General features: G+C 38.7%; 1 protein-coding gene across 1 annotated transcript in view; it reads right to left on the bottom strand.

The window, feature by feature from the left end:
- Positions 1 to 11,549, bottom strand: part of LOC106073844 (uncharacterized) — a 16,429-nt gene extending 4,880 nt beyond the window's left edge. Inside the window, exons 1-5 of the mRNA XM_056033821.1 lie at positions 8,010 to 11,549; positions 7,332 to 7,503; positions 6,989 to 7,112; positions 3,073 to 3,278; positions 875 to 1,001 (exon numbers count right to left, since the gene is read on the bottom strand). Coding sequence (XP_055889796.1) covers positions 875 to 1,001; positions 3,073 to 3,278; positions 6,989 to 7,112; positions 7,332 to 7,503; positions 8,010 to 8,060 — 680 coding nt within the window. The 5' untranslated portion in view covers positions 8,061 to 11,549. The remainder of the gene's footprint in view (positions 1 to 874; positions 1,002 to 3,072; positions 3,279 to 6,988; positions 7,113 to 7,331; positions 7,504 to 8,009) is intronic.
- Positions 11,550 to 12,472: the final 923 nt, after the last annotated feature.

The following is a 12,472-nucleotide window of genomic DNA, read 5'->3' as shown; positions in this document are numbered from 1 at the left end:
CTCCACACCACTTTCTCTCCCTCTATACCACTTTCTCTCCCTGCATACCACTTTATCTCCCTCCACACTACTTTCTCTCCCTCGACACCACTTTATCTTCCTCCACACCACTTTCTCTCCCTCCACACCACTTTCTCTCCCTCGACACCACTTTCTCTCCCTCCACACCACTTTCTCTCCCTCCACACCACTTTCTCTCCCTGCATACCACTTTATCTCCCTCCACACTACTTTCTCTCCCTCGACACCACTTTATCTTCTTCCACACAACGTTATCTCCCTCCATACCACTTTCTCTCCATCCACACCACTTTATCTTCCTCCACACCACTTTCTCTCCCTCCACACCACTTTCTCTCCCTCGACACCACTTTCTCTCCCTCCACACCACTTTCTCTCCCTCCACACCACTTTCTCTCCCTCCACACCACTTTCTCTCCCTCCATACCACTCTCTCTCCCTCAACACCACTTTCTCTCCCTCCATACCACTTAATCTTCCTCCATACCACACTTTCTTCCTCTATTCCTCTCTCATTACCTCCCTCCCACTCTCATCTGCCTCTTTTTTTCTCTCCTCTCTACATTTATCTCCCTCTCCACCTTCAACTCTCCCTCTCTGTTTATTTCTCCTCCCCTCTTTTTCTCTTTTATTCTTTTTTTCCATCTCGTACTGCAGTGTTTCCCAAACTGTGTTCGCTAAACCCTAGCGTTCCGTTATCCCTGCATAGGGGTTCCATTAACTACTGGAATAATTAACTGTTTTAACAATCTGAACAAAAAAATGTTCCAATTAAGACTTAAAATGTGCAAAGTGTTCCGTTAAAGAAAAAAAGTATGGGAAACACTGTCGCACTGAGTAACTTAGATTTTACCTTAATCTAATTAGTTGACCAGGTTTAGCTGTTATAAGCATGGTGTATTCTCTATAGTAGCCGAAGTCCATTGGATAGCCCTGGCTAGATATATACCCAGTTGGTTCAGTTAACACAGCAGAGTTATCTAGATAAAAGTTGAGTTACTATGTAAATACACATAGAATAGTATTTCTGTTAATATAATATAATGGTAAATATAATAATTACATCGCTAACTTCATTGTATTATGATTAAATTACCATAATTCACAAAACTGTTGGGATTATTTAAAATCTGTATTTCAGCAACAGCCTTCCTTTAAGTGGATTTGTATGATAAATAAAAATTATAATTATAACAGTAAGACCTGCTAATACACTCTCGCCACACCCACCATCACTTGTAATAAGATGACCATTAAGATCAGTGGCAAATTTAACTGCGATTCTAGAGGAGTCATATATGCTATAATATGCTCAAGGTGTCAATCTATCTATATCGGAAGCACAGGCACGACCTTAAAAACACGTTAGAGTCATGCTTAATTTTGCAATTCAAGCCCGTATCTATTCATTTCAATAACACACATCATAGGGAGGTACCACTGATCTCCTCGTCACTGCTTTACAACAATGCAATGACAAAAGCACCAGTCTGCAAATCGATTAAAAAAATGTACATGTCAGCCTTCAACATCACGGTATCAACAACCAATACACTTTTATTTTAAATGACATACGCACTAACACTGACACTATTAACCTTGGTTAGGACAATAATACAATATGCATTCTCCGTTTTTTTGGGACCCCTCAACTCAAGAAAATATTAAGAAACTGGAACAGCCACAAAACAAAGCAGTGAGATTCATAACAAACGAATAATAATATTTGATTAGAGTAATACCTTTAGTAAAATCACTCAATTTAGAAAGCCTTCAGGATAGAAGATAGCAATTATACATACAATCCTGAACCATAATCTTCAAATACAAAAACAAAATTTAATAAAATGCTCAAATAGACACAAAGATAAAGGCACATTTCTCGTTTCATATGCTAGGACAAATTTGTACAAATACTCCTTCTTCCCACGTGCTATTAGAGCATGGAATGTGTTGCCTGAGCTAGCCAGTCTTAGACCTAGACTTAGGCCCTCCCGCGCCGTTCGGCGCATTGGGCGGCAAGCTGTCTCCATAAAGATCTGTCATTGGCAATGTCTGAAGCCTCCTCCCACCTGGTGTCCACTGTTCTGAGGTCCTCCATGAAGGTGTGTCGCTTTCCTCGTATTGGCTTCCATGTCATCGCAACTCTTGGTGTGCATAATTCATTTTGACGTAGCCAGTGACTAAGCAGAATTTAGGTCATCTTTTTGAAGTAACGTCTGTATTATATAAGTTAAGAAGATAAGACATCCTTTTTCCATTCATCTTTGCCTGACATCACTGTCCGCGCTTTTACACCAGCGTAGCTCATTTCTTTTTTAGCCTCGATAGAGAACAACATCGGACAGATAAGTTAACTTAAGCTTATTTTGTGCTAATTGTTTGATTTTTTGTTTGTTTTGTAGCTGACGAAGGCCTCGTGCCTCGTGGCCCGAACATCCTTTGTTTACTTGGTCCCACAGGGTACCTAATATGCATGTTTATTGTCTATCTTGTTAATATTATGCAGACTTATTTTCTCTCTACCCGGATCAAGTTGAAATTGTGCACAATTGTTCATAGGCAAAGTCAAGACATGAATCAATAAACATAATATAACCAAATAGTCAATTAATTCTATTGTATGATACAAACAAGGGAGACTACTCCTTCAGTATTCACAGGAAATAACTTAATTTGTTGGGTTTACTCCCTTTAAACAATTGTTAACGCCATTTCTCCCTCATGCATTCTCTGATCAAGTTGATTCTTTAAACAATTATTTATTGTACATATCACAACACCAATTTTTTTTTAATAACCAACCAGTCAAGTAATTTTTGGTTATTAATTATTTTGTTTGATATCAAAGATGGGAAATAGCTTATACATTATTAATACATATAGTGCTAAGTGCAGACTTCTTCCCTTAAATAAGCTTTATTGTTGTTTTTTCATGACTTTATTCTATTTTGTTTTATGTGTTTGAGTAATTTTCCAAGCACATTCTGATTGTCTGATACAGTACACGAAAGCGTATGCTGGGCCGTCAAGCAAAATTGAAAGGCTTACTTCTTATGAAGTAAACGGCTCTGAAACCTTTATAGCCTGCCGTCGTTCCTCTGTAGTTGACAGTAATATTGTTTGATATCGAGGCGTGATATTTGGCAGTGAAGTCCCCTGTAGTACATAGGGCTCTACCTTTTATTCTAGAGTCTTCAGTGACCTCTACGTAATTATTATCACAAGTGTACGGATTCATGTTGACTTCAAGAATTCTGTGGAGAGGTTATAAATATCTAGACATCACATTATTTTACAAAAATTAATAAAGTATCAAAGAATATGCCAATATCTGGACTTTGATTAATTAAATTGTATGGGGATGAAGCTGATGAAGGATGACTTAAATTAGCCAGGCCAGCGCTAGAGGAGCAATCAATAATTATCTGTGACGTCGGTCAACAATGACTAGTGGCGGTGGGGCGACACTTCGAGAAAGATCTAATGTGACAACTACCCAAGCCAGTCGGATACAGTCATGTGATCACCAAGAAGGGGCGCGATGGCTGAATGGTTAAGCGCGTGACTTCCGAACCTGGGGTCATGGGTTCGAATCTCAGTGAAGACTGGGGTTTTTAGGGAGCCCCTGAGTCCACTCAATGCTAATGGGTATCTGAACTTAGTCACTGCCCTATACATCGCAAGGTCGAAACGAGGAACTTTACTTTTTTTTTCATCAAGAATAGATGAGTGACGTTCCATTTGGTTTTAGAAGGTATTCGGGAACCCTATATAAAGAAATCATCAGAGTCAAGGAATCACAACTTCTCGATTTACGATGCAGTACGGTGCAGTACGATGCAGTACGGTGCAGTACGACGCAGTACGGTGCAGTACGGTGCAGTACGATGCAGTACGGTGCAGTACGATGCAGTACGGTGCAGTACGATGCAGTATGGTGCAGTACGGTGCAGTACGATGCAGTACGGTGCAGTACGATGCAGTACAGTACAACAAAGTTCAGCCTTATACAGAGAAGTCAGTATAGTTCTTTTTACAGCAGTACAAAGTTGATATCACTGTATAGGTATCCACAGCAGAACATTGGTGCAGTTGAGGTTACAAGTTGCCAATTGTACAGTATTGACAATTTACTGGGCAGTAAAATGCTACGTTACTTTTGAGCCCTGAGTTGATGAATTGGCAGTGTCATATAATTAACTACTTTGTGTGATATCGAATAAGAGAAATAACTTGTACAATATCTATACATAAAGGTTTAAGGACGCAGTTCTTCCTCATTGGATACGCTTTGTTCTTTAAATATATATATATATATATATATATATATATATATATATATATATATATATATATATATATATATATATATATATATTTCGCTTGTTATAAGCACTTAAATAGCTTAGTGGCTAACGCGTTATCGAGACTGGGGACATTGAGAATATTTTTTATTTTTTTTAATAAATAAAAAAAAATAGCACCGAAACATTTCTCCGAAAAACAGTCTTCCCTCTTCCAACACACAAAAGTGACTACACATCAGTGCACTGACCATTATATAAACATAAAAGTTGTGCTAAGAAAAAAAAAACAATTAAAATATTTCCAATCGCAATAATTGATAGTCTGTGACAAGTCAAAAACTCGCTGTCAGAGTCACTCAAATTTATCACAGCATTAATTATTATTTTTCATCATTTATTTATTTTATTTTAATTATTTCCCCGTCCTAACCCCAATTTCTTCACCCGCGCCACCTTTTCCGCTCCAGGCTAGACTTAGTTGACCACATTGGAGATAGCTAAGGCGCATCCTTTCATTTATCTGCCCTTGATCGGGGAAAGGTAAACACACAATCTCTTTTGTCTTACCCGCCGGATGTCTGAAGGACGGTCGCGGTTTACACCACCTTGGTTTGAATGCAAGCTAACCCCCCCCCCTTTTCTCCTACGTCTCTCTTTGATCTAGGAGATTACTCGAGTCAAAGGGCCTCTCGACGCTCCCATCTTAAGTCTAATTCACCCACGTGTATGATAATTCTTAGCCTAGGACATTTCCTGTGCCCGCCCACATTTTCCAGGCATATATAAAGTAGATTTCTCATTGTCGTTGAGCTATTAAGTCTGGACTACTTCATACCTTCTTTCTCCTAGAGGAATACCTGGTGGTAAGCCGAACTTAATCACAAGTTCCATCTCAATTACTTTTGTGCTTTTCCATTGGATATTATCATGTGTATTTTGTTCATTTATATTTAATTAGTGCATTGTGTATTTCTCACTGGCGTAAGTAGAAAACATAAACATGTGCTATGTATATATTTTAGTATTGCATTAATCTATTAATGCTACGTTGCTCAATTGATCATTGATGCAACCATGTATATATTTGTACACCTTATTTTATTTCCTTTATCTCGGTTGATCGCCTTGATGATTTTACTATCGCACTAATACTGCGCTTAGAAAGGAGATATGAATTATCTCCCCTGTAATGAATTATCTCCCCTTTACTCATTTTACTCTAATGAGAGTTGCGCCGCTTGAACGGACACACCATTCAAGCGCGCTCCATTGTTCTCGACCCACGGTCATATGTAAACAATCATCTGGGTCGCTGACCACCGCCCAATTCAACCCCCCCCCCCTTTTCTTTCTCTATCCACCTGTGTTGTTTATTTGAGATTATTATTTCCCCTTCTATGTACATTTTTATATTAGTATTTCCCCTTTTATGTACATTTATATAATGCTACTATCTGCCATCTATTTTCCAAATCCCATTTGTCATCATCTCCTCATTGTGCTCTAAAGCAATTTCACCAATCTGACGAATGCACCTCAGTCGAGGGCATCGATAAGATGTATGAGAGACATGTCCTAACTTGTCTTTATTTATCCGCAGCCTCCCTCAGGTGTCTGCCTATTTGCCTACTGGCTTATTTAGGTGCTTAGTGCTATTCAACACTGCACTGGCTTATTTACCTGCTATTGAGAATCACCTACTGCCTATTTGCCTACTGGCCTATCTATGTGCTTAGTGCTAATCAGCGCTGCACTTGCCTAGTTGCTATCAAGAATCACCTATTGCCTAGTTACTGGATCAACGATCCATTTACCTGCAGTTGTGCTTAGTGCTATTCAGCGCTGCACTTGCCTACTGAGATCTACCCAACTCTACTACTTGGCGCTATCGGCATTGCCCGCCTATTCGACAGCCCACCTGTCAAGCTATTAGGCGCGACGTCCCTATAGAGTCAGATCTGTGCGAGACGTCATAGCTACGCCAACCCTCTGCAACTCACTGGACATATCCTGTTACTCACACTGCCCACGGCAGATCAGCTCTGCCCGCAGTAACCTTGTGCCCACGGTATCCGGCCACCCGCCATACTGTGCCCACTACAGATACTAGAACTTGGGACTGAGACTCCACAAGAGCTATATCGCCGGCGTCCCTCTATCCGCTAGAGCGCCACCTCCAGCTGCAGAACCTCAAGCCAGGACCCAGCCAGCTGCGACATCAACAGGACAACCAGCTAAGTCAGAGGACAAAGTGACATACTCTCTTATTATGTGCAAGAGTGATGATTAAACATAGAATATACTAGAGATAGATGCAAACCCTCCCCCTTTTTATCATTATATGTATATTTATGTAAATAAATTTCCTTTATTTTAACTTTTGTATCTATCTTTCATTGCTTTGTCTCGTTGCGTGTCTGCTCCCGATTCATATGCTGATAAGTGGGGGTGTGATAGCATCAAAAATAATCATCCCCTAGACATAAAACGTGCCAAACACACGTCACATTTCCCCACCTGTCACATAGTCTATTAAAAAAATAGTCCCATGATAGATTCGAAATAATTGATGCGATTTCACTTGATATAAAGTTTTAAAATTATTTTTTGAAATATGACTTGATATGTATTTAATACTAAAATCCTCGAGATCTTACACTAAAGTGACGTAGGTCTCAGGTTCCCCCGTAATGTTCCATTGCCTTAATGCACCGAAAGGGATGTCACCAGTGCTGACAATGTACCCACATTCCTCGTTCCTTGCTATAATATGACCACTCTCTGAAAAATAATGCATTATATTTCCAGTTACCTGGCTGTTAAAGCATGGAAAAGAAGCTTTTATAGTTAAAAATTAACATGAAAAAAATCTATACGAATTTAGAAATAAACATATGAATCATAAAATATTCTATACAATTAAAACGTATCTTGCATCATTTAATATAGCACGACATAAACACGACATTTCTGTACACAAAACTTATTACAATATCTCACTTCTAGCACAAAGACCAGTTTCTTCATCCAAGAGAGAGACATCAGGACAGGAACAAGCTGCGTTAATACAATATTCGGTCTGGCATTCGGAGCTTTTAATACATGTGTATCCATATTGTAGTTTCCCAGTAGTCAGTGTCAGGCAATTTGTATATGTTTCTGAAACTCTGAACTGAAATTACATTATTTTTGACGTAGTTTTAAATCAAAAAATATAAGCAAAAAAAAATATGCTTTTAATTGAAACGTTTATTTTAGCATTAAAAGATTTATTTTTTTAAAGTATAGTTATGTATATATGTGTTTGTATGTTAAAACAGAGAGAGGACATATATAAAGAGATAGAGAGAGAGAGAGACAGACAGACAGACAAACGGATAGACAGATAGATAGATAGATAGATAGATAGATAGATAGATAAATAGATAGATTAGATAGATTAGATAGATAGATAGATAGATAGATAGATAGATAGATGGATAGATAGATAGATAGATAGATAGATAGATAGATAGATAGATAGATAGATAGATAGATAGATAGATAGATGGATGGATAGATAGATAGATAGATAGATAGATAGATAGATAGATAGATAGATAGATGGATAGATGGATAGATAGATAGATAGATAGATAGATAGATAGATAGATAGATAATTTTAAATCTACTACTTACCCAAACGATGACATACACCACGTATACACAGAATTGGATCTCTTTCTTCATAATCCTATCAAATAAGTCTGTCTACCTCTAATATTTTTATAATTCTCATTTCATCTATGTTTGCCTAGTTTTTCCTTTAAGATTTAGATCAAGTATGGAATTTTTTTTTTATTTTTTGTGTACAACGTCTCCTTACCATCCTGGTTTGAGTTGAAGGCCTAAAGGTCACAGGTACAGCCTATCATCTCTCGTTCTCTCTCTTTTTTGTCCACACTGAGAGATTCCTCTATTTGTAATGCTATACACAACTAAAACAGGATGTCTGGGGGTGAATGTAATATTTTCTTTTATAACAGTATGGTCTTTAACGAGTTCAGAACCCACCCACAGGAGGCACTGCTGGAATTCAAAAGGGAGAAGGGGGCTTAAAATTCTACACAAAATACGAGTACAAAACCTTTTTTCTTATCTTATTTATATGAGCTAATTATCTACGCTGCATCCAATTGTATATTATGTCGCGCCCCCTCAAACTCTTTTCTGGTTTGTAGTGAATGGGGTGAATAGGGTAGTGAATGAGGCGCGATTTTTTTTGTATATTTTCGTCCACAGTAGAGGGAAGAATGAGTAATGATTGAGTGGGGGCTTTTTAATATATATAAAATAAAATGATTTACATGATACAAAACTATCATTAAAGAGAGTATTTGTTTTGCTCCTGGAGGTGCGCAGCTAGTCTTATTATTGTTAGTTTAGTTCAAACTTCTTCTTATGGTTAGCCAGCTCTTAATGGATTTTAAAAAATCGGCACCAAAAAATGTACCATGACATTTCTCGGCTTATGTAGGGGCCCTACATATTTGGGGAAAAAGAACTATCTACTTTGACACTCAATGAACCCTCTGGTTTGATCGCTATATTTTTTTCAAATATAATTATCTAAAAATTAAATCCGGCTTAGAACTGGAAAATGTTTTAGCCGGGATCCCCACAATCGACTATGTTGTTTTTTTTTTGTATTCAATAAAAGATATGAGTAAAGAAACGCTCCTTCTTCCCTAATAATATTGGAGCATGTAATGGGTTGCCTGAGTCAGCCAGGAAAACCAATGACTTGGCAGAATTTAAGTCATTGTTTAACATGCATGACTAGATTGACATAGTAACACGCGTAGGACGTAATCAACTTCTTTGTTGACGTCATGTCTGTATTTCAAAAGATAAGATAAGATGAGAATAAATATAGAAATAACATATACATATTGGGCACTTGTTAATACAAGAATTTGGAAAGACTTTATAGAATAAAGAAGCATTGTAAGAAATTATGTGGGAAACTATAGACCGACATCATCTTTATCAAATAGCAATTAATTTTTTTAATAATAATGAAAGTGTCTTATTTTAAATGATTGCATGAGCTAAAAAACTATAAATCAATGTAATGACACATTTGTCAAAGTTTGGTATATTCTTATGAAACTTAATTTTAAGGTGTGGGTCAATGCTAATCAACGCCTACAAGCATACTTTATAGAAATTGTGAAAACAAGCAGAATAAAACAACTATACCTCTCAATAATTTAGAAGTTATTACCCTTATTCGATCTCAAGCAAAATAAATTAATTACTGATTATAAACTGTTTGACTGGTTGATTATATAATTGATTTATATTTTGCTATGTAAAATTGATACTTGTTAAAAGTATTAACCTTATCCGATAATGCGTGTGGGAGGAATGGCGTTAAAGGATATCGAAGGGTAGAAAGCCTTACAAATTAGCCATTCGTGTCAATAATTAAGAATTAATTTCTCTTGATGGTACCAAACAAGCTAATTGATTACCTGAAATTAATGTACTAATTGGCTTATTTCTTTTATTGATTCCTGTCTTGTCTTTGCCAATGAATAATTTTGTGCCAAGATTCATGATGACCAGAAAAATGGGTTCGCGAGAAATGGCTTGTAAATACTTTGTACCAGACAAGCAGACACAGTTGATATTACCTTTGTAATATGATCGCACCAGTTAATTTTGGAACAAGGTAGTATGTTCTCTATAGTCTGCAGCTTTCATGTTCGGTATTTCTATGCGGTGTTATTATACAACTGAATTGGAGCGTGGAGATATATATGATTACTGTTATTGTTCCTGTCGCTATGAGCATGTCGTGAACTCATGGCTGTGTTATACTGTCGTTTCATTCAACTTAGGACGGGTGGTTGGTAGGTTTGTATGCACCATGAACAATGCAAACCCTGCCTGCTTTCACCCACACCATGAGGCATGGGGCTAAGACTCTGAATGCCTGAAGCTTGCCAGAAAGTTAAGACGCTTTGAATAAGTAAAAACATGCTAAATTTGTTTTGCAGGCTATATAGGTTAAGCAAACTCCATAAGTCATAACTCATTAGAAAGGCAATCAAAAAGGAAGCAATGTATAATCATTCAGATTAGCACAAGGATTAAAGTAAGGTTTCAATCATTTTAAACATTCTTTTAAAAAATGTTTCTTATTAGCTTGGATTAAAAATAAATCAATGGAATGATCACTAAATCCAAATGGTGGCCAGTATACTTCTCTGGCCGGGTATATTTTTGCCATTTATAATACGCAAAGGCTTTTCCAATCCCGTGAGAGAGATATAGGTCTACTGTACCCCTTCCCAAAAAGTTGTCGGTGTTTAGGAAAAGCTTTATAGGCCCTGTTCCTGGGAAGCGTAGTAAAGATTGGTACAGACCTTTTTTTTTCTGGTTCCATCGATGAAAAGTCTCGGCTTCACCTGGCTGACCAAGTGGGATGAGGAGAAAGAATGGACACTCACTTTCATTCAAGTATTCATCTACATCTACATCTGACCTCTCTTTCCTTCTCTCCCTCTCATTTTCTCCCTGTCTCTCTCGCTATCTCTCACGCTCTCTCTCTCTCGCGCTCTCTCTCTCTCTGTCTCACTCTCTCTCTCTGTCTCACTCTCTCTCAATTTTACTCTCTCTCTCCCTCTTTCTCTCCCACTCTCTCTCTCTCTCACTCTGACTCACTCTTTCACTTTTTTCTCTCACTCTCTTTCTCACTCTCTCTCTCTCACCCTCTCTCTCACTATCTCTCTCACTCTATCTCTCACTAATTTTCTCTCTCTCACACTCTCTCTCACTCTCTCTCTCTCTCACTATCTCTATCTCACTCTCTCTCTCTCACTCTCTCTCACTATCTCTATCTCACTCTCACTCTCTCTCTCACTCTCTATCTCTCTCTCTCACTATCTCTCTCCCTCTCACTCTCTCTCTCTCAGTCTCTCTCTCTCTCACTCTCTCTCTCACTATCTCTATCTCACTCTCACTCTCTCTCTCTCACTCGCTGTCTCACTATCACTCTCTCTCACTCTCTCTCTCTCACTATCTCTCTCCCTCTCACTCTCTCTCTCACTCTCTCACTCTCTCTCTCACTCTGTCTCTCTCTCACTCTGTCTCTCTCTCTCACTCTGTCTCTCTCTCTCACTCTGTCTCTCTCTCTCACTCTCTCTCTCACTCTCTCTCTCTCACTATCTCTCTCCCTCTCACTCTCTCTCTCCCTCTCTCTCTCTCTCTCTCTCACTCTTCCTCTCTCTCTCTCACTCTCTCTCTCTCTCTCTCACTCTCTCTCTCTCACTCTCTCTCACTCTCTCTCTCACTCTCTCTCTCTCTCACTCTCTCTCTCACTATCACTCTCTCTCACTCTCTCTCTCTCACTATCTCTCTCCCTCTCACTCTCTCTCTCTCCCTCTCTCTCTCACTCTCTCTCTCTCTTTCTCTCTCTCACTCTGTCCCTCTCTCTCTCTCTCACTCTCTCTCACTCTTCCTCTCTCTCTCTCACTATCTCTCTCCCTCTCACTCTCTCTCTCTCTCACTCTCTCTCTCTCTCACTTTCTCTCTCACTATCTCTATCTCACTCTCCCTCTCCCTCTCTCTCCCTCTCTCTCTCACTCTCTCTCTTTCTCTCTCTCACTCTGTCGCTCTCTCTCTCACTCTCTCTCACTCTTCCTCTCTCTCACGCTGTCTCTCTCTCACTCTGTCTCTCTCTCTCACTCTGTCTCTCTCTCTCACTCTGTCTCTCTCTCTCACTCTGTCTCTCTCTCTCACTCTCTCTCTCACTATCTCTCTCCCCCTCACTCTCTCTCTCATTCTGTCTCTCTCTCTCACTCTCTCTCTCTCACTCTTCCTTTCTCTCACGCTGTTTCTCTCTCACTCTCTCACTCTCTCACTCACTCTCTCACTCTCTCTCTCACTCTGTCTCTCTCTCACTCTCTCTCTCTCTTTCTCTCTCACTCTGTCTCTCTCTCTCTCACACACTCTCTCTCACTCTCACACTCTCTAAGTCCGACCTTTTTTTTTTTACAACCTGCAGTCACTTTTACAAAGATTAGATAATGTCTGTCTGACTGTCTGTCTGGTAAAAGTGTATACGCGTTATTTCTCCTACATCCAATCTCGTT

This window comes from Biomphalaria glabrata, chromosome 6 (genome assembly GCF_947242115.1).
Source record: "Biomphalaria glabrata chromosome 6, xgBioGlab47.1, whole genome shotgun sequence".
In the NCBI taxonomy this organism is placed as follows: Eukaryota; Metazoa; Mollusca; class Gastropoda; family Planorbidae; genus Biomphalaria; species Biomphalaria glabrata.
Note: the sequence above shows the minus strand (reverse complement) of the source record. Positions and strands in the feature narration are given on the sequence as shown.